The sequence below is a fragment of the Nicotiana tabacum genome, chromosome 13 (genome assembly GCF_000715075.1).
Source record: "Nicotiana tabacum cultivar K326 chromosome 13, ASM71507v2, whole genome shotgun sequence".
Lineage (NCBI taxonomy): Eukaryota > Viridiplantae > Streptophyta > Magnoliopsida > Solanales > Solanaceae > Nicotiana > Nicotiana tabacum.
The window spans coordinates 124,541,338-124,565,109 of record NC_134092.1 but is presented as its reverse complement, the minus strand read 5'-3'; the positions used below and the strand labels follow the sequence as shown (position 1 = coordinate 124,565,109).

At 39.5% G+C, this 23,772-nt stretch overlaps 1 protein-coding gene across 2 annotated transcripts; it reads left to right on the top strand.

The window, feature by feature from the left end:
- Positions 1-9,946: 9,946 nt before the first annotated feature.
- Positions 9,947-23,242, top strand: LOC107759684 (putative E3 ubiquitin-protein ligase ARI8). Of its 2 annotated transcripts, none has more exons than XM_075228470.1 (15): positions 9,947-10,332; positions 13,280-13,404; positions 13,685-13,787; positions 13,906-13,996; positions 15,177-15,349; positions 15,524-15,628; positions 15,722-15,810; positions 18,169-18,276; positions 18,555-18,645; positions 18,739-18,828; positions 20,304-20,351; positions 20,951-21,022; positions 21,112-21,211; positions 21,291-21,417; positions 22,655-23,242. In XM_075228470.1, the coding sequence occupies exons 1-15, from the start codon at positions 10,132-10,134 to the stop codon at positions 22,923-22,925; spliced, it is 1,794 nt and encodes a 597-aa protein (XP_075084571.1). In that variant the 5' UTR covers positions 9,947-10,131; the 3' UTR covers positions 22,926-23,242. The 2 variants fall into 2 exon arrangements, with proteins under 2 accessions (XP_075084571.1, XP_075084572.1); XM_075228471.1 differs by lacking the exon at positions 22,655-23,242 and adding an exon at positions 22,574-22,619.
- Positions 23,243-23,772: the final 530 nt, after the last annotated feature.

Sequence of the window (23,772 nt, the reverse complement as noted above, 5' to 3'; positions counted from 1 at the left end):
AAAACCACGAATCATACTCCAATTCAAACTTAATGAAACTAAGAAATTTCAACTTCTACATTTGATGCCGAAACATACCAAATCAGGTCCGATTGACCTCAAATTTTGCACGCAGGTCATAAATGACATGACAGACCTATAAAAATTTTCAGAACTAGATTCCGACACCGATATTAAAAAGTCAACTCCCCGATCAAACTTTCAAAACTTAAATTTCTATTTTAGCCAAATCAAGCCTAATTTAAATACGAACTTCTAAATAATTTTCCGGACACGCTCCCAAGTCCAAAATCATCATACTAAGCTATTGGAATCATCAAAACTCTATTCCAAGGTCGTTTACACATAGTCAACATACAGTCAACTATTTCAACTCAAGCTTTAAATCTTGGAACTAAGTGTTCCAATTCATTCTAAACCCTCTCCAACGAGTCATTTAATTATAATTGAACACAGGATAAGCACTAAATGGGGGAACGAGATTGTAATACCCAAAACGACCGGCCGGGTCGTTACATTCTCCCCCACTTAATCATATGTTCGTCCTCGAACATGCCAAGAGTTGTTCCTAAGCCTTTAAATCACTTTTCCACCCTACCATGCACATACTCGAGGGCGATCCCACGTCACCCTATTCTATGTAGACCTGACAACACAATATAACTGAAAATCATTAATTCAACCTTAGCTCATAACCTTGGAATTCAGTTTCTAACATTCGGAATTTCTTTTCAAGACCCGAATCTCACATCTACACATTGTATAAGTCTGCACAAATTGTATCAAGCCATAGCCATAACCCCATATATAATCACATAACATATTACACAACTTGCAACACCATTTCCGATCACAGTAACTACTCAAAACCAACCCGGTACTAGAATTAAATCCCATATCAACAAAACCCAGTTCCAAAACCTACGTACATTATCGATAATGAAAGAAACACGCGGAATCTCATAATCACTTATAAGATCAACACGTCATGGAGCTCTCTCGCCCCAAGCAGAACCATAATCACTTTCTAAGCCGACTTTCGATATTATTCTCCCAAATATACCGTAATCAAATCTGACAGTACACATTATAGGTCCAGTGACCTTATATTATCAAACATGACTACTTCATAGACATGCTACGCCAATATAATTCAAGGCACAAACTGCGCAATTCATGCACCCAAAAATAAGAAATGTCTCGAAGAAGAGAATCGTTTCACAAGTTCAACAAGCACCACTACAATCGCAATGCTATGAGCTCATTATACATAGTAAAACCAAAACACACGAATCTAAAACAAGGATTATATCTCGACGTATCCCCGCTGGAATGCGTGACCCCATCCAAACACTTGTCCATATGAAATACCTCCAGCTACCATGCTCAAAGTCAACAACCGCGCGCAATTTGACATCAAGTTCCCAAGGTGCATGACCATAACCACGGAGAAGTAGATAGCACAATATACCACAGTCCGAAGAGAACATAACCACATGTGCAATCAATCATTCATCACCCTAATATCCATCTCGCTCAAATTTTGCTATAAGGTCCAAACAGAACCGCACCATGTGTGCTTGTAACCAACAAATCATAACTCCTCGTAATGTATAAGAGTAACACATATATCATATCAGAGCACGAATAAGCTCCACTCTAACTGAATGGCGCATCCCCCAACAATAGCAGTACGGAGTCGACCAATCCGACCCGATGTAGAATACACATCCTCATTGGGCCTACCAATGGATCCCAAATCAACTATGATCACCCACAAATAAATACATACTCCTTCGAAATTCCACAATGACCTAACCATAACATATACTATCATCTGTCTAGCTTTGGCCACATTTTCATTGTTCACAGTCACGAAACAATCTGCTTCTAAGAACTCGCAGTCTCCCAAATTCATAGAACACACGAATAACCATATTTGTTCCCAACTCCACCGCCCGAATGTCTAACACACCTCTCATATACGATCATCCCACGAGGAATACTTCCATAATTCTTCCGTGCCACATAGCAATAATTTGAATATCGGCAGTCTATCAATTAGGCGAATATCACGATACCAACGAAACATCCGTAGGTCCAAAATATAGTGTGCCCTTTTTGAATGTACACTTTGCTCGGGTAATACCACTGGTGCCAATATTTGAAATTGTTTGTTCTCCATAAACTCATCACCTCCCTTTCGAAATTGAATTGTATACTTGCACATGCAAATCCCAATCTCAGTCCACTCACCTCCTCTATTAGACCATCATATGAGAACACGAGATCCTCATTAACACTCTGATTCACAAGCAAAAATACATACCCGATTAGTTAGAAACCTTCCATTTGCTCCTATACATGAGAAAATCACAATACACACCATGTGGCCCACACCCATAGAAAATATCCGGTTCAAGCCATAGTAGAAACCATCAAGAGCACTTTGAAATTCATTTGCACATAATTAAGCTGTCATATCTAAATTCCTCTAACTCGACCAAGCCACGCAGGTCGCCAAACCCAAAAATATTGCCGCCAAAACATCTGTAGAACCTCACCACATCATAATTACCCAAAAGAACCGAGCATACCATTACCATGTTGATCTAGCCTACTACACAGTTAGCCTATTTTCTCTGAGTTTCTTCTGAATATCCATCAAGTTGAAGTTTCTCCTTGTCAGAACACTATGATCCTTACCCAAAGCTCGCTACAAGACATCCTAACATAAAATCACACCGCCCTAAGGCCCATAAGCCACTGTATTCTTCTTAAGCACCACAAAGTACCACAACCGAGACACCCACTCTGAAGGACCTTATGTGAATTTAAAAGTGTCCATCTTTCCTTTCCTATACTGATATGTAGAATCCATAGTCATACAGAATTACCGCAAGTCCAGACACCATCCAATGTAAATAACCGATTCTAGAGATATAAGAATCTGAAAAAATTTCAATTCCACATATACATTTTGAATCCATTAGAACCTTCTCGAGAGTCATCCACTCTGCCCAAATCTAAATTGTACCGCCTAAACGGCCGAAAGACACGTGCCCTATTAGCACAACAACACACAAAGAAGTAACCATGCTTTAACACCACCAATCAAATTCATACCGCGTGCGCACTACATCCTTCAAATAACAACTTAATCATCCCATGATTTTTATATTTTCATAAAGTGTAATGCTACCCATATTCAGGAATTTCCTTGCTCGAGTCATCTTCGATCTCAACCTTTGCAATCATAATTGATCCACAAGTATGTCCCAAACAAAAACTAAAATTTAATATTTAACCATGAGATTAAACCGTCTGCAGCAGGCTCCCCCACTTGGCTCAAAGCCATAGAACAAAATATTACATAACTCACAATACCCATACTCTATTACTGTCATAATACCGCAGTCAGTTCAACGGAAATTATTCTTAAGCTCATGCAACACCAACCATAAAATACCTCAATCATCCGCTAAACTCGCATTTATTCTCTTGACAGTCAAGTCAACTTTCCCAATCGGATTCAAGTTCAAATCTCAACACATACTCCGTTGGTAGATAAGAAACTCTCCACTCAACATTATAAGGAACACACCTACGTAGATTACTCTGCAGGAGATAACCTACCTGTTTACCCTCAAATTAGCTTCTTGCTATACCCTTTCGCAGCCACTATTATTATGCAATCACCTAATCTTTCTGAGTTTGAACTGATCAACACGACATAAAAATCTAATTCACTCCATAATTAAACTATATGATAGATCCTTCAACACACTCACAACTCGAGACTGTACGTCACATCACAACGAAAATCAAGCACTCAATGGCCATCTTTACATTCCAAAGAAACACTTCTCGTCACATTCAAACCATCTTAACACATCCCATAGTCACATCATACTTATCGTATAGCCATTCGATCATTCATCGAGCCACATGCTCCACTCATAGGGACACTACCGGATATATGAGTCCAAATGTACAAGTTACAACTGAAGCTACCGAGCCTAAGCTGCGGTCTAAACCTGGCCTCAAGTCCTCCAGACTGGCCCATCACCAAAATACAGAATACACATTTCGAACCTCATTCATGGAATCACAAGCCGGCGATGCACAACTGATACCGAGCGCTCACATGCACACACGAATGCGTGGAATGAATTCAAAGAGTTATGTTTCAAGCTGAATCAATTTCGCACGATAAGGAAAGAAAGATGGGAAATTATCCTAAATGCCATGTAGTCTCTCGAAGATAAGTATGGACGTCATCATACGGATACACAAGACTCTACTATACACTTGCTCATGACTTGTAGAACCTATGAACCTAGAGCTCTGATACCAACTTGTCATGATCCAAAATCCACCTAGTCGCGATGGTACCTAACCCAACCCGTCAGGTAAGCCAATTAACAACTATCCAATTCAATTAATATTTAACTGACTCTAATACACTCCCCAAGGAATGGTAGTACAAATCATGAGCTTTTAAGATTAGAAATCACAAATCTGGTATGAAATAAATACATCATCTGTTCGAAATGTATATATACAGATTTTTATAAATCTAAGGCTACCATGAAAAGAGGCAGCTATGATCGGAACGCAGGTGTGTCTTCAAATCCAGCTCCCGTCGATCACAGCAACATCATCATCCAATATCTACATGCAAGGTGCAGAAGTATAGTATGAGTACAACCGACCCCATGTACTCAATAAGTAACAAACCTAACATTAGGTTGAAAGTAGTGACGAGCTGGAACACAGGTCGGGGTCCAACACCAATAGCCAGTAACAATTCATGACAATATAATAAAAAGTGGTACAGGAAATAACTCAGACATATAATGTTCAACTCGTTCACAGTTCCAGAAAATAGGCATACTTTTTAAGTATAACAGTGAAAACCCAAATCTTTTATCGAAAACACCAAAATATAAGTAAGTTTGTAAAATCGTGATTTTCCTGTCAAAACTTTTCAACAGGTAAATGTTTCATTATCAAATGGCATGAGGAACAATATATCTCTATGCCTACCTGTCAATGTGTATGAGAAGTCATGAATGACGCAATATCGTACAACATGAGAAAAATGCATCTCTATGATTGTATGTCAAGTGTGCATGTCAATACAGTGCAACATAGTGGACAACCATATGCATACTCTCAGAGTATCAGTCCACTCAGTCCTCCCAATCACTCAATCTTCACAGCTCGCACTCAGTAGGTACATGCGCTTACTGGGGGTGTGTACAGACTCCGGAGGGGCTCCTTCAGTCCAAGCGCTATAATCCACATGGATAACTCACGTGCTGCATGGAAAACTCGCGTGCTATTGTATAATATATTGATCCGCACGGATAACTCACGTGCTGCACGGACAACTCACGTGCTATAGTATAATATCTGGATCCGCACGGACAATGCACGTACTATAGTATAATATCTGGATTCGCACGGATAACTCACATGCTATAGTATAATATCTGGATCTGCACGGACAACTAACGTACTGCACAGATAACTCACGTATTATAGTATCAATATCTCAAAATCAGGCTCTCGGCCTCATTCAGTCATCAATCTCTCCAGTCTCTCGGGCTCACAATGTCATGAAACTAGCCCGAAATGATGATATTATGTATCAATAAATAACAACAGAGACTGAGATATGATATGCAATGAATGGACATGACTGAGTATGAAATTGCAATGTAAGCGAATAACTCAACAGTAGTAATGACCTTAGTGGGTCCAAATAGGATAAACATATAGTCTAGACATAGTTTCTAACATGAATCACAACTCGATAACTCTAGTACGTAGAGATTTCATGATTACAGATAAGTTCACGTAACTACACAATACCACAAAAATAACTGAGTCACAGTTTACAAGGTGCACGGCCACACGCCCGTCACCTAGCATGTGCGTCACCTCAATACCAAACACATAACACGTATAGTTAGGGTTCATACCCTCAGTTTCAAGATTAGAAGAGTTACTTACCTTGAACAAGGCGAATCCAACGCCGAGCAAGCTAAATAATACACCGAAAATTCCATTATGCGCGTATCAACCTCCGAACGCCTTCATATCTCCTCAATTCCACGCCAAATGATTCGAAACCCAAGTTGTATGGAAAAGTTCCTCTCCAAAATCGCCCAAACCTAGCTCCAACATTCGAAAATGGCTAAAATTAGTGAAACCCCAAACTTAAAGCTTCTGCCCAGCGTCTTCCGCATTTGCGGTCGCATAATCAAATCTACGGCCTCCGCTTCTATGGAAGAAGCTCGCATGTGCGAGTCGGCATTTACCAGCAGTGGTCGCTTCTGCGATGTTCAGACCGCATATGCGGTCGCGCTTTTACGTGAGTTGGTCCGCTTATGTGATGCCTCCCAGCTCGCTTATGCGACCAGTTTTCACGCTTCTGCGAGTCGCACCTGCGGTCCCTCATGTGCAGGTGTGAAGACACCATCAACAGAAAAATTTCAGCATTTCCTTAAGTCCGAATTTGATTCCTTAATCATCCGAAACTCACCCGAAGCCCCCGGGACCTCAATCAAATATACCAACAAGTCCTAAAATATTATACGAACTTAGTCGAGACCTCAAATCACCTCAACAACGCTAAAACCACTAATCATACCCAAATTCAAGCTTAATGAAACTAAAAAATTTCAACTTCTACATTTGATGCCGAAAACTATCAAATCAAGTCCGATTGACCTCAAAATTTGCACGCAAACTTCCAAGTCAACTCCCAGATCAAACTTCCAAACTTAAATTTCCATTTTAGCCAAATCAAGCCTAATTTAACTACGGACTTCCAAATAATTTTTTGGACACGTTTCCAAGTCCAAAATCACCATATGAAGCTATTGGAATCATCAAAACTCTATTTCGGGGTCGTTTACACATAGTCAACATCCGATCAACTATTTCAACTTAAGCTTTAAATCTTGAAACTAAGTGTTCTAATTCATTCTGAACCCTCTCTGACGAGTCACATAATTATAATTGAACACATAATAAGTAGTAAATAGGGGAACGTAGTTGTAGTACCCAAAACGACCGGCTAGTTCGTTACAATAATATACAATGACTTTTGACAAGAATATTTTCTTATATACAACAACAACAATAACATACCGGTACTATCTCACACCGTGAGGTCTGGGGAGGGTAGTGTGTATGCAGACCTTACCCCTACCTTGTGAGGATATAGAGGTTGTTTCCAATAGACTCTCAGCCCCAAAAAGCATAAGTACCACATTAATAAAAATATAGACAAGAACGGATAATACCAAAAAGCCATATAAAAGCAGAATAAAAATAACAAGACAGTAAGGTGAACAACAATGAAAGAAAATAACGATTAGTCATAAAAACCTACTACTAATATAAAGCGAGACTGCGTGCCAATACTACTGTTATGAATACTCTAAACTCAGAGGCGGAGCTAAAATTTGAAGCTTGTGGGTTCGGGATTATAATCTTTTAAGTTACTGGGTTCTAAATTGATAATTTATATGTATTCAATGAGTTTCTTAAGACAAATATAGAGTATGAACAAAAGCTACTGGGTTCGGCCGAACCCGCATTCCACACTCTAGCTCTGCCCCTGTCTAAACTACCTACTTTACTACCTTAATCCTCGATCTTCATACCTTGCTATCAAGGGTCATGTCCTCGGTCAGCTGAAGTTGCGCCATGTCTTGCCTAATCATCTCTCCCCACCTCTTCTTTGGCCTATCTCTACCTATATGTATGACCTCCAATGGAAATCTCTCACAACTCATCACCAGGGCATTTGTGTTCCTCTTCCTAACATGACCAAACTACCTAAGCCGCACTTCCCGCATATTATCCTCAATAGGGGCCACACCTACCTTGTCGCGAATAACCTTATTTCTGATACTATCTAACCTGGTGTGCCCATACATCCATCTCAACATCATCATCTCTGCTACCTTCATCTTCTGGACATGAGCGATCTTAACTGGCCAATACTCAGCCCCATACAACATCGTTGGTCTGACCACCACTCTATAGAACTTACCCTTAAATTTCGGTAGCACCTTCTTGTCACACAAAACACCGGAAGCGAGTCTCTATTTCATCTATCCCACCCCAATAAAATGTGTGACATCTTCATCAATCTCCCCACCCCCTGAATAATAGACCCAAGGTACTTGAAACTCCCTATCCTATGGATGACCTACGAGTCCAACCTCACACCCCCCTCCCCTTCTTGAGTCTCGCCACTGAACTTACACTTCAAGTATTTTATCTTGGTCCTGCTTAACTTGAAACCTTTAGATTCCATGATCTGTCTCCATACCTCTAATTGAGTGTTCACACCGTCTCGTCAATTAATACAATATCATCTGCAAATAACATACACCACAATACCTCTCCTTAGATGTGACGCGTCAGTACGTCTATTACCAGAGCAAACAAAAAGGGCTAAGTGCCGACCCCCAATGCAACCCCGTCATAACCGGAAACTTGTCCGAGTCCCCACCCACCGTCCTCACTCGGGTCTTTACTCCATCATACATGTCCTTAATCAACCTAACGTAGGTAACATGTACACCTCTAGCCTCCAAACATCTCCACAAAACCTCCTTCAGAAGTTTATCGTACGCCTTTTCTAAGTCAATGAACACCATATGCAAGTATTTCTTTCTCTCTCTATACTGCTCCATCAATCTCCTAATAAGGTGGATGGCTTCTGTAGTCGAACGGCCTGACATAAAATCAAACTAGTTCTCGAAAATAGACACACTCCTCCTCACCATTAGCTCTACCACTCTCTTTCATACCCTCATAGTATGGCTAAGCAGCTTAATACCCCGATAGTTATTGCAATTTTGGATATCACCCTCGTTCTTGTATACAAGAACCATCGTGCTCTACCTCCGCTCTTCGGGCATCTTCTTTGTTCTAAAAATGACATTAAATAACCAGTGAGCCACTCCAAGCCTGCCTTGCCGCACTCTTCCAAAACTCCACCGGAATTTCATCTGGCCTGGTCGCCTTGCCCCTGTTCATCTTACGCATATCCCCCTCAACTTCATCAACTCTAATCCGCCTATAATATCCAAAGTCACAACAACTCCCGGAGAGTTCCAAATCACCCAGTACAATGCTCCCGTCCCCCTCCTCGTTCAAGAGACTATAAAAGTAGGTCTACCATCTCCGACGATAAGTCCCTCATCCAACAAAACTCTACCTTCTTCGTTTTTGATGCATTTCGCTTGGTCCAAGTCACGCGCCTTCCTTTCTCGCGTTTTGGCTAACCTGAACAACATCTTATCCCCACCTCGGCCCTCGAGTTCTTCATACAAATGACTAAAAGCTGCAGTCTTGGCCGCCGTAACTGCTAGCTTTGCCTCTTTCTTAGCCAACTTATAATGCTCCCTATTCTCCCTCTTCTCCTCCTCGTCTACACTTTCCACTAGTTTCAGATACGCTGCTTTCTTGGTTTTCACTTTTTCTTGCACCTCTCCATTCCACCACTAGTCTCCCTTGTGACCACCAGAGTAATCCTTTGAGACCCCTAATTTCTTATATATAAATTAGTAAATGATTATGTTGAACCATCTTCCCTATAGTTATCGGTAGATTAAAAAGAAGGAATCATTACACAAATAGCTAGCTATATATATTATTTATTTGTCCTAGTCGATGCACATGAATTAATACATTATTTTTTTAAAATGTGTATATATATATATATATATATATATATATATATATATTAATCTAATTATTTATATATTAAATATTTATTAGTTATTTTAAATTTGAACGGTTAAATAAACGACTCTTTAAGTTAATTCTTCAAAAAAGAAATACGAGTAGCATATTTGTTGATGTAACGTCAATCTAAGGGAAAAGAATTTGGTTCCTAATTTTCTTTTGTTTTGTATTACATGTAACGTTGTTGTTATTCCTGTCATTTTCCACCAACACAACAAAAGGCGAAGAGAAAAGAACCATTTTCACTTTCCCCAATTTCCATTGTATTCTCTCTACTGAACCCATAACCTATACATACACACAATTCATTCACATCCGTGTATATATACAGATCGAGAAGGGGTGGGTGGGATGGGTGAAAAAGGAGAAATGACATCGGAGGATGAAATGATGATGCAGGACGCCACCGACGACGGAGAATCATTCGACGACGACTTCTACAGCGGCGGCGACGCCCACGAGTCCGACGATGATGACGTCATGGATTACGATTTCAACGACAACGAATCCGACGATGATTCCAATACGCTCCTCGCTCATAACCGTTCTCAGGTACACACTTTCAATATATATAAATAAAATATGATTTTTAGTTTTTTTTTATAGTTAAAATTCATTTTTGAGCTGTAAGTTTAGGAACTTTTGAATTTGGAGCTGTTTTTATTTTGTTATGATTACTGGAAATAGTTTATGTTAGTAAACAAATTTAATGGACGATTGTTTCAGCTGCTAATTAAGGTTTTATTCAAAATCAACCATTTTTTTGGTCTACTAGAGTTCCGGTGCTCAACTAACATTTTTGTTGTTTCCAAATCCTTATTTGGGCAATTGAAACCTTGATTTGTGACGACAGGGGGAAATACCTGTACTACGAGCTTAGAATTGATTTGCGTGGTCTTCCATATTTAGTAGAAGGGGAAAAGAAAGGAAAGAGCTTTATAGGACTAATTGGGGTTACCTTGTTCAAATTCCGGCGGGGCAAAAGAACACAAGGTGATTGGCTGCTTTATTTGTATTTGCCTAAGCCTTGAGCAAAGTCACCCGTTATCTGTGCGGTGGAAGGTAGCAGGTACTGGTGGAATGGTTGAGGTGCACGCAAGTTGGTCCGGATATACATGGTGGCCCTTTACCCACTCGTTTAACAAACGAACCAGCATTCAAATTAGAGCTGCCAACCTGTTCTTCTACATGTGAGACTGTGTTTGATGCAAGGTTCGAGGTACCCACTCCTGCCATCTTCTCCCTTGCTTCATCGGAAAAGGATTTTCCGGCAGGTCTGATTTTTGTATGAGCATCTTCTAGTAACGAGATTTCAAAGCCGCAGTCCTTCGTAATCAACTCCAGATTTTTTGGTAATTCTTCTCTTTGATTAACCACACAGATACGTGCCCAAAAAAAGTGGACTCTATGTTTAGTGTCATCGTCAATATCGACAAAGCCACCACACTTGTCTCCGATGAACTTGAAAGTGTCCGCCGTCCATTCGTGGATAGGAATTCCAAAAGCTTTCACCCATCGATGCTCCGATATTGAAGATTTCATATCTGCTCCGGCCACCGGAGACCACCATTTCAAGGTCAATCTTCTTCCATTCCAAAACCAGTCACCATCTTTGACCCTGTTTGCTTCGAATCTGGAAGGGAACTCAAAAAGGAACTGGTTGTGCTCGATGGGAGTGATCTTGAGACCCGCTGTGACTTGCCATATGCTTGTGAACCATTTATGAATTACTTCTGCCTTTGGGCTCAAGCTAAATGGGTCATTGAACTGACCTATAAGACATTTCGAAAGGAAGTTTTCATTTCCAAGCTCTTCCTGGAGTGCACCATGCCCAACATTGGCATTAGTTGTAGTTGGCCAATGTGATATATTAGCAGCTTCCTTGTAAGACCTTGATTGATCAGCATAGAGATAAAATCTTGGGTCTACGTATGTTCCCAGATAACCTTGTATCATCCCTGCTATGTCCCCCATCCTTTATTGTAATTGCCTTCTGGGATAATGATTGCAGATCTGTTAGCCCTACGATAGCTTCAATTCTAACGAACCGACCATAACTGTTAAAATTTTGGACCACCCGAAAAGTGTATGTTTGCACCTTCCTGCCCCATCTTTTGCAGTTGTTGCCGGTCTGAAGAGAAGCTTGGATCAAAGCTTCGCACACCCATCGGAAGATGCTGTCATCTATTTTAATCTTGCTTGAAAGTCTTCTGCTACGTTCTGTAAAAATATACCATCCCTTAGCTTCCTCTTTGATACTAATTAATTCAAAAGTTTTGCCACTAGAATTGAAAGTGAGCATTCGATCCATTCAGTGGACAGACGCAACTGTTGTGACTTCTCAGATCTTCGTCGGAAGCAAATGAATTCAACAAAAAGGTGGAAATTAAATGGCTGAGGTTGGAATCATCATGCGACCTTAGTATGTGAACAAGATGGCCGGAAAAACCACTGCTCTCGCCGGAAAACACTTTACTGGTAACTGAAAATCCACGAATCTCGAAGGGCCGAGTCGGAAAAGATAGGCGACCAACACAGAAGAAAAATCAGACTTGGAAGATGCTGGAAATGACCTCACGCGCCCGCGCGTGAAGTAACACTCTCGCCGGAACCCTAACTTCCGGTGGCGCGTGACGGCCCGTGTGAGGTTTTCTGCCGGAGATCTTCACTGGGGTTTGGTCGCTGGTGATAGGAGAACCTTGTGGTGGTGTTGGAATTTGCACAAACCCCACTGTTTAGTCGCCATCTTTGATTATGGTCCTCCCGCTCTTTTGGAGGCCCCGTTGTGAAATTTATTTTTTCAAAGGAAGGGACTTAATTATTTGGGTCTTGTGAACGGCCATAAGATGTTGCAAGTATTCAAGTGGACTTAGAAGAGAAATAGGAGACGAGATTTTGAATAGGGATGGAATCTCATTTGATAATTATAGTGTAATTCTAGAGAAATTGTATGCTTACGATTAATAAGCTTTAAGTTATCATATGGATCTCTTTAAGCCAAATACAATTACAAATTTGTTGTAATCTGATAATAATTCTGGAAAACACTAGGTTTAGTACATTAGCTACCGCTAAACTTTGCTTAATTATCCTAGTTTTTGATAAAGTGAATTAACCATTGAATTCCCAGTGTGTAACCATGGTTATCCAGTGGTTGTGATCTTTAACAAGCTATTTCTTTTTTGATAACCATGATGTACAGCCCAACTTCCGCTTACCTCGACCAATTTCACGGGATACCTGCTACCTGCCGCTAGTGCAGGTACTGGTAACTCTGTCCACCAAGGCTTGGATAGATGAGATGAAATCACTTAGTTTTTTTGCCTCCACTGGGATTTGAACTTGGGACCTCATAGTTCTTAACCCACTTGATTGACCATGAGGCCACAACCATGGGTTTTATCAAGTTATTTTCTCTACCAAATGCTTGCTTACAACGAGTTCTCATTTAAAAAAAAAAAACTTTTTCGGCTGATACTTTGATTTACCTTTTCTTTAGTCAAATTTTAGCATCTTGAATGAAGCTGATATTCACAAACGCCAAGAGGATAGTATTACAAAAATATCTACTGTGCTCTCCATTTCATGGGTAGCTGCTGGTATTCTGCTTCGCCATTATAACTGGTAAATTCTTTTCGTAAGACAAGAGCATTATTTTGTAGTTATGATTATATATGTTAGATGTTGATATAGAATGGGTATTGAGCTAGAAGTTTTCCCTGTCCTCAGTTAATTTTTGTGGCCATCAGTAAATTTGTAGAGCATGCAAATCATTCTAGTCATATAGAATGCTTGGGCATCTAGGTTCTTAAAGTCTGATGCACATTGCTCTTACTTACAACATAGTTGAAAACTTGGAAGGTTTTGGGGCTTATATGCTGAATATCCTAGCCTTTACTGACAGGAGTGTCAGCAAAGTGAATGATGAATGGTTTGCAGATGAAGGAAAGGTCCGCAGGATTGTTGGTTTATTAGAGAATCATGTGCCGCTCCCTGATGAAGAAGAGGTAATTAAATTTCATAGAGGAAGAGCATTTTCTTCCTTTAGATTGGATGAAAACTAGAGTCTTAATGTTGATCGCTACTATTTCCTTGAATTCAAGATGCAAATTTTCTTTCTTGCAGCTTACATGTGGGATCTGCTTTGATGATTATCCTCGTAATGAGATCACTGCTGCTGCTTGTGGTCATCCTTTTTGTCTTACCTGCTGGCAAGGTTAGTCTCTTAGGAGAAGTGCCCCTTTTTAATGAATTTATGAAAGGTGTCCGGGGCTAAATATTCGCTCTCCTTGAGAAATCTGGCATTCTATGTTTCATGAAACTAGCCTTATCTCGGCAGTCAAAATTACCCAAATCTTTAAGTTTTTTCTACTGTCTTACTCATGCTGGTTATCTTGCTATTGTGGTTGAGGCTTCCTTTGGAGCTTATCCAGCTCGTTGAGAACTAAAAGGTGTTGGGATGAAGAAGATAACAGTACTCCAGAGTTCCTTCAGTGCTGGTCCAGGATAAATTTCGGGAAGTCAAATGTCAAAAGTTGGAACTTCATTCCAGCAGCTACATGGTTGTCCATTTGGATAGAAAGAACTGCTAGCTTTTTTGAAAGCAAAAAGGAATCTGTAATTACTGTGAAGTGTAGTTGCCCTTCTTTTTTTACTTTTTTGGTGCAACATGATGGTAATAAAGGATGTAGAGACCATGGTTTTGAGCTCATTACACAATTTGTAATGCAACTATGGTTTTGGATGTCCATTTTCTCACAGCATATTCTTTTTGCTATGAATCAGTGCAATTATCTTTACCGATCCCAAAGAAGAAGAAAAGACAACTTTATACTAATGCGAGGATTAAACCTTTTATACTCCTTTCAGAGTTGTTCTTGATTTCTGAATTATATTATAGGTAACTCCTTTGCTCTTATGTTGGTAGTCGGGGGGAAAAGAACAATAGAGCTTTTACGGGGTTGGAAAATGTTTTGTATAGCTAAGCTCTCTTGTTGTTGGTTAATTTTTGACGCACCCACGAAGTTCCTATTGGCATAGTTGATTTGGTGACTTTCGTGGAGAGATGCTTTGTCTAGGTTTTCTGATACCACTTGTGTACGGGGACTTTTCCCACTTAAATAGAAAAGAATTGGTGCCAAAGCTGATCTCAGAACTTATGGATATGGGGAGCTAGAGAGAAAAGATTACAGTTACATTCTCTGAGACGTTTTGTGGTTAATCTTGTCATCATAGAACAATGTTGAAGTATAATTGAGAAGATTGATGTAAAATATTTTCTTAAATCTCTCATGTGAATGAAGTAATATTTTCACTGTTCGTGGTATGGTTAGTTTTTCCTACTTTTCTGTTTAGGCATCCCACGGAGCTTCTCATCTTTTCTTTGTTTGGTGCAGGGTATATTGGCACGGCCATCAGTGATGGTCCTGGATGCTTGATGCTGCGCTGTCCTGATCCATCTTGTAGTGCTGCTATAGGTCGAGATATGATAAACAAATTGGCAAGTAACGATGATAAAAAGAAGTATAAGCACTACTTTATCAGGTCCTTTGTGGAGGACAATAGAAAGGTAATCGTTTGCATAAAGCTTTTGCTATTTGCCTTCTAAATCTTCCTCCCCCCCTCTTCCCCTTTCCCTCTAGTGATACTTTGAGCTGTTTTAGTTACTTTTCTTTTAGAAGAATCTTTAGTATATGCTTTGTGCGTCTATTAAGTTCCTAAAGGTTGTTCTGGTCTTCTTTAGACAAAATGGTGTCCTGCTCCAGGATGTGATTATGCAGTTGACTTTATTGTTGGTAGCGGAAGCTATGATGTTACTTGCGGCTGCTCATATAGTTTCTGCTGGAATGTGAGTTGCAATGTTTAAACTTAACTACTTTAGTTAATGGTTGTTCTGTTTCTGCATTTCTGTAGTCACTATGATTTGCGAATTTATTTGCAGTGTACCGAGGAAACTCATCGTCCAGTTGATTGTGGAACTGTGTCCAAGTGGATTTTGAAGAACAGTGCTGAATCTGAAAACATGAATTGGTATGCAAAATCAGAATTTGTAATCCTCTCTTTTTGTCTTTTGTATTACTTGGTTTAGCTGACTTTGGTAAATTAGTCGTGGAAGAGAGATAATAACTTCATGAAGGAGCTATTAAGTTAGTAAGTTCCCTGATCAAATTGTTGCTCCATAGAGGGGGTTCAACCGTCTTGGAAACATAGGTGGAAGTGGCTCATACCTTTGGTTGGAACTTACTATAATCCTGAATATCTTCCTTTTATTGGGAAAATAGTGCTTGTGGGACCAAAAGTTCCAAAGGTAAAGTTGGAGCATAAAAACTCTGATGTGCCTAAGAAGCTGCAGCCATTTTCCTGCTTGGAACTTTTAAGAAAAGATCCCCTATTGCTCTTTCGTCTAAGTTTTAATTCCAACTTGTTTTCTCCCTGTTGGTAGATTTTGTGTCATGGTGAATTTTGAATACATCTGGGAGTATGGAGGACGTTTTATCTTATCCAAAGAAGGGATTGTTCCTGTGAACGGTCTCAAAGAGAAACATATGCTTAATGTTATATGTCCTTTTGATTTGAACATGTAACCTTTAGTGATGGATATTGTTACTACTTGGAAGTCCCTGGTAAAGTTGATCAAACAACTTAACAACAACAATAACAACAACAAACCCAATGTAAATCCACCGAGTGAGGGTACGGGGAGAGTAGTGTGTACACAGATCTTAACCCTACTTTGTGAAGGTAGAGAGACTGTTTTTGATAGACTCTTGGCTCAAGGAGAGATAAAAAAGAAACCGAAACAATAAAACAGTAACAATATCAGAGAGGATGAAATAAAATAATCGAGGCGAAAGAAACAACATACGGTGAAAGAAATCTGCGGATAAGAAAATACTAGGAAACGAGACGAATACCAAAACTACCCGCACGAAAGAGAAAATACTAGGAAACGAGACTAATACCAAAACTACCAGCACGAAAAGAAGACACAACTGCTACCTATTATCCTTCTACCCTAATTCTCGATATTCACTTAAGCACGTCCTCAGCAAGCTGAAGCCGCGTCATATTCTGCCTTACCACCTCTCCCCAATACTTCTTAGGCCTACCTCTACTTCTCCTCAATCCCGCCATGGCCAATCTCTCACACCTCCTCACCGGGGCATCTATGCATCTCTTCTTTACATGCCCATACCATCTCAGCCTCACTTTCCGCGTCTTATCCTCCACAGGGGCTACTCCCACTTTGACCCAAATATCGTCATTTCCTAATCTTTATCTTTCCGGGTATGCCAACACATCCATCTCAGCATACCTCATTTCTGCTACTTTTATCTTTTGGACATGGGAGTTCTTGACAGGCCAACACTCCGCCCCATATAACATAGTCAGTCTAACTAACACTCTGTAGAATTTACCTTTAAGTCTTAGTGGGCACATTTTTATCAGATAAAACCTCGAAAGTGAGCCTCCACTTCATTCAACCTGCTCCTATACGATGTGTGACATCCTCGTCAATTTCCCCATTACCTTGGATTATTGACCCGAGATACTTGAAACTCCCTAAGAATGACTTGTGTATCAAGCCTCACTTTCCCGTCCGTTTCATGAGTCACGTCGCTGAACTTGCTCTCCAAATATTCAGTTTTAGTTGGGCTCAACTTGAAACCTTTAGACTCCGGGGTTTGTCTCCAAATCTCCAACCTTGCGTTAACACCGCCTCGTGTCTCGTTGATCAGTACTATATCATCTGCATATAACTCACCTAACAGCTTAACTACCCAGGAAAATTAATGTAGCATTGCATGATAATTATTATAGGGTTCTGCTCACCCAATGAAGATAAGAGTATAATGTTTGTTTTCTTGAGCAATAGCCAAAAGGGCTGTAATTTTTTATTTGGCCCGCTGCTACTCTATGGTTTTTTTTATCTCAGTTAGGATCCTGTCTCAGGATGAACGCTGGCGGCGTGCTCTCATATTTCAGTATTTTCTATTTTTGTTAGAGTCCAGTTTCTACCCTCCATGTTGTCGGATCAGAAGCATTTTGAGGTTTTTGAGATTTATTATGTGCCACTTTTTTGCAATTTTAATTGCTGTATGGTGCCTACATCTAGCCTTTTTTTTGTTTGTATAACAGTTCATGCATCAAGCAGAGATAAATTTTGGTGTTATTAGATGCATCAAGCAGACATATATTTGGTGTTCTACTATGTTTTTGTGTTTCCTCAACTCCCCATGACCTAACTTTCTATACTATTATATTTGTGTATTTCATGTAAGCTTAAATTCCTTTCAAATTAAAGCTGCATTTTCTGGATATACATGTGGGTATATACTCCACTTCCGGTGTGTGACATTAAACATCATTATCTTGGTGATATTGCAGGATATTAGCTAATTCTAAGCCTTGTCCGAAATGCAAGCGGCCGATTGAGAAAAATCAAGGGTGCATGCATATCACATGCACACCACCCTGTAAATTTGAGTTTTGCTGGTAAGTGTATCAGCTATACATGAAATTTCTGTTCCTGTTCCTAGCATATGCTACTTGCACAATATTGTATGGGGTGTGCAAATAGAAAATTTTCAGCCATGCTTCAATTTGTACATCTGCTTCGTTTATCACACACATCAAGCAGCAGGAACCCCCCCCCCCCCCCCCCCAACCACCACCACCACCAACACACACACACACAAATAAATAATAATCCACCAGATCTTGTTTCATTGTGATTCTTGTGAATCTTTGTTCCTAAGAAGACATCTTTGCAGGCTCTGCCTTGGCCCTTGGACGGATCACGGTGAGAGAACAGGTGGCTTCTATGCATGCAACCGTTATGAGGCAGCAAAGCAAGAGGGGGTGGTAAGATCTTTGCTCTTTTAGTATTTTCTATTTCAAGATCTGTCTGCCAATTCAGTTCTTTTAGTCATAAACTAACTGATGTTTTGCTTCCAGTTTGATGAATCTGAAAAGAGGAGAGAAATGGCAAAAAATTCTTTGGAGAGGTATACACACTACTACGAAAGATGGGCCACCAACCAGTCGGTAGGTAGAGGTTTATGACACCTGTATTTTGGTTGTTTTCTCATTATCAGCTATCTCAACTTTACAACCGTTAGGAGAAACAAGATAGAAAGAGAAGATTGGTATTTGCTCGAGTTCTTTCCAGATACTATTGTTATTTTTACACAGACCTAAATTTGTATCCTAAGCATGAGGTGATGGCTTCTTGCATGGATGATTGATAAAATTACTGTCACATGAAATTGCTGCACATGATCTTGCTTTTAATGTCATCAATTTACATATAGTAGCAAGAAAGTATAATGTCCATGGTAATGTGTCAAATTGTGGTAGATGCTGCATGACTTCTGCTCCTAATGGGAGTCTATTATTAACAATCTAAAGAGCTACTGATGCATTATGAGAAATATAGATAGATGATGTACTAGCACCAAGTTGTACAGAAAATGAAATACTCATGCGTATGGCTTTTGGCTTTTTGGTGCAACCTACAGGATGTTAGAGATGAGAATAGCATGCTTGATTTCTTAGATGCACTGCAGGATTAGAACTTTATTATAGATGGAACCATTCCTTTTTGTTTGGTGTACAAAGGTTCAAATCATTGTAATTCTCTGGTACCAACTTAGTAGTTAGTACCAGATTTATGTTATTAATACATAAAATACATTACCAGTTCTAAAAAAAATAATGTACTAGCACTATTAAGTTATATTCTTAAGCAATTGTCAGCATGAAGTTGACCTGATTGGACATTTCGATAGTTCAACCGTTCATTCAATATGGACGTGTACAGTTGAGATTGGTTTTTACATAATCTAATGGGATGAAAAGAGTCTGCTATGAAGATAACTAGGGAAAATAATTTAACTTATCCTCCACTTTTGTTTGACCTGCTTTCTGTTTTAGTTTGTCCCAAAATATGACCTCTTTCCTTAGTAGCAAAGTCAACCCAATCCAGAAAGACATATTTATAGCTTCTTTTGTCATTTTTATATGTGATACTTATCTTAGATACCTTCGGAACTGGGAACCTGGGGCTTGGATCCTCCTCATGAGAGATTATTCTTTCAAGTGAATGATTTTTCCTGCTGTCTTCTCAAATCATCTTGTGCAGTATGCACGCACTAGAAGCATTGCCCTTTCGTGGGTCTGAATTGGAAAGTTTCAGAAGCAATGATCCAGAAAACAATCTCTTTTATTTCAAAGTCATGAATGCATTTGGAGATGGCTTTCTTACTATCTTATCTGTTCAAGTAGTTAAACTTCTTTATGTGTCTTCATAGCCCTGCATACATTTCTTTCTGGAACTGGGCAAAGACTTCATCATGGGGATAGAGACTAAGCACAATTATGTTTTCTTGCCGCAGAATATGGTTGCATTTGTTTCTGATGCTTTATTATTTATCGGGAGAAGTCTTACTCATAATACTGCATGGTCTTTGTTTAACTGCTTATCTGAATGTCAGTAATGTCTTCTTTATGTCTCATTTCAGTCTCGGCAAAAGGCACTTGCAGATCTTCAGCAAATGCAAACAGTACATGTAAGGAAATTTTCTTTTACATGTAACAATCTTCTGCTATTTGCTATTACCTTTTAAATTTAACTAACAAACTGCTTGATTAAAGTGCTTGTTTCTCTTTCTTGACGAGAGGAAAAATGATCATATTAAATTTATGAAGAATGCAGATTCAGATGAACAGATTAATTGAAAAGGATTTATTGTTATATGCATAGAATATTCTCCCTGGGAAGTTTTGTCCCCATTTCTATAGACTGAGCTGCTGAGTTTAAATTCATTGTTCTTCTTAGTCTGTCTCTTCTGGAAGTGTTTTAACTGTCTCTGCTTGTTATCTCCCAACTTATGTTCATGCACGAGCGGTGTTTTCTGTCCCGATCTTTGTGTGTGGGGTATATCTCATTGTGATTATATAAAGCCTTTTTTATTTGAGGTGAAACAAAAGCTTTTTGTTATCTTTCATATTCCCTATATTTGCATATTCATCACCAGCAACCCACAGAAGTCGTCACATACAAGGTTGGGTGTGAAAGAGGACTCAGGCATCTTTCTCTTTCAAGTTGTCATTAGCTGATTATTTCTCTGAATTTCCGGAAAGCATTTATATTTATTGCACGTTGCAGCTTGAGAAGCTGAGCGACAAACAGTGTCAACCCGAATCACAGCTCAAATTTATTATAGAGGCCTGGTTGCAGGTAATCTTAATTTCTACATCAATATCTAACATTCTTACTCTCTCGTGGTTCATGTATATATGCTGATTATGACGGCTAAATCTTTGCAGATAGTTGAATGTAGGCGTGTGCTAAAATGGACATATGCATATGGTTATTACTTACCCGAGCATGAACATGCCAAGAGACAGTTCTTTGAGTATTTACAAGGTTTTGCCTTAGCTTCCCTTCAGAAACACATTTAGATGCTTCCCTTGCTGTATTGAGGCACTTATCGTTAATGCCGTAGGTGAGGCTGAGTCTGGACTTGAACGGCTTCATCAGTGTGCGGAGAAGGAACTCCAGGGGTACCTCGATGCAGAAGGCCCGTCAAAAGAGTTTAATGAGTTCCGGACAAAGCTTGCCGGGCTTACAAGGTATTTAGATTCTGAATTAAACCTAGAGCTCTAGTCTATTTCTACAAGTGGCTGGTGAGTATGATGGTTCAAGTGCTGCTCTGTAAATTTTCTTTGCAAGAGATTTGGAGATTTCTGTCTCTTAAAATGATGAGTAGAAGACTGTTAGTTGGATAAATCATTTATGCTATACCAGTTTTTCTACAGGGATTTAGGAGAAGAACAAAATTATTCTTGCTTTTCATCTCGGTAGGAGCAGATGAACAGATTCTATAGCATTTGATTATTATAGGAAGACACTACTTTTTTCCCTACTGAAGTGAGGGTGTAGCAATACAGTAGGATATCTTTTTAACATTCCTTAAGAAACACTAAAAGCTTGCTGAACGTTATTACTAACTTTTTTAGCAGACGAGGTTTCAATGATTGCAAGTTTCTTTCGAACTAGTAGAGGCTCCTGCGCTTCTTTTAATTGGAATAGTAATAAGAAGTTTTTGCATTTGCTTGAGGGTTTGTGATATTCCACTAAAATGATCAACCCTTTTTTACGGCTTAGACCAAGTTTTAAGTGGTTCTGTTGTTTGGAATCAGTTAATAGAGAAGGCAAGTTGAATGGGCAGCTATTCTGTCTTTACTAAATTTTCCATTCCCAAAATTCTTATTATTACGCGACCCATTAAGTAGTGCGTCGTAGAAAAATTGAGATCTGGAGACCTGCTTCTCAGTGGGATCAGCAAGTCAATAGAGTAAGCATTCTTTAATGCAACATATGTCAAATTATTTTTTTGATTAGAATTATCACCAATTAGAGAATTTACCCGTACAGGATTATGCAACAAAATTTAAATTGGATTAGTGCTAGTGTAGCAACCTAGTTTCTTGAGAGTCACACTCAAGCTGGGGTTTCTGGTGTTAGCTAATGTTTCCAGCATCAGAGCTGGCAAAATCTCTTGTGATTCATATTTTCAGTAAGAGAAAAGTAGTATGGTTGTTGTACTGCATTAACGAAATCTTGAAAACTAGTATGGTGGTTGTACTGCATTAACGAAATCTTTTCAATCAAGGTTTGATTAGCTTTAGGGTCTGTACTTGTCCTTTGCTAACCTCCAACTTTAGTTGAACTGTTTACCAGGTGGAGGTTATTCCTCATTTTACTGAGCATCTTGCTGAAATGCAGGGATATTCCATCCGTTCGAGTTTATTTGTAGAGATGAGTAAGGAGAGTACTCTTTAATTTATTCTGTTTGAATGATGACAGTGTGACTAGAAATTATTTTGAGAATCTGGTTCAAGCCTTAGAAAATGGTCTCGTGGATGTGGACGCTCATGGTGCTTACAGCAGGGCAGCTAGCTCGAAAAGCCTGGGTGGTGGGAGCAGCAAAGCAAAAGGTGGTAGAGGGAAGGGAACCACATCGAAGACAAGCAGTTCCAGAAACATAGATGATTCAGGACATTGGTCTTGCGAGTATTGTACATATGCCAATGTTAGGTCTGCTACCGCATGCCAGATGTGCCAGCAGCGCCGTTGAAGCCATTTTTGAGTTGCTACTGCTTCAGTCTGGGAATTCCTCAATCTGCTGATTGCTACGACTGAGGTCCAGATCCAGATGAAGATACGGGTTTCTAAGCTGGAGACATGCTGGAATGGGGCGGAACTTAACAGTCGAGAACTATGATGGAGAAGCATGAAAAGATGGCCATGAGTTGGAAGCCTTCATACCTCCAAAGATGAAATGTACATATGTTTGTTGTCTGTCATCTTTGTAACCTGTATCTGACATGTGCAACAAAATGTTCTTTTTTAATATTCAACTCCCTGATTATATAAAGTTGTTGTGTTGGTAAAGTGTTTCTTCCTCTAGAGTCGGGTCTTTCGGAAACAGCCTCTCTGCCTTCAGGGTAAGGGTAAGGTATGCGTACATATTATTATCCCCAGATCAGGGGCGACTCTAAAGGCTAGGTTAGTGAAGCCATTGCCTTGGGCCCCCAAAATTTGAAGGCCCAAATTATTTTAAACTCTTATTATTATGATTACTATATACTATATAATTTATATAAATAAATATTATAAAGAAAAATGTTGTCACGACCCAAACCGATGGGGTATGACGGACACCCAGTGCCTTACTCAATCGAATACCTATATAACATATCTTTTTTATTATACTATCATGGGTAAATGAGCCGGAAAGGCAGCCATGAGATAACCAGGATAAAACATAAGGGAATACTCGACATATGACGATCCAACATGGAGTACAACCTTATACATGTGACATATGAGCCTATAGGACCGAAATGATCATTTGTACACTCAAAACATAGGCCGACAAGGCCATAAAATCATCCATATACATGACATATGTCTACAAGCCT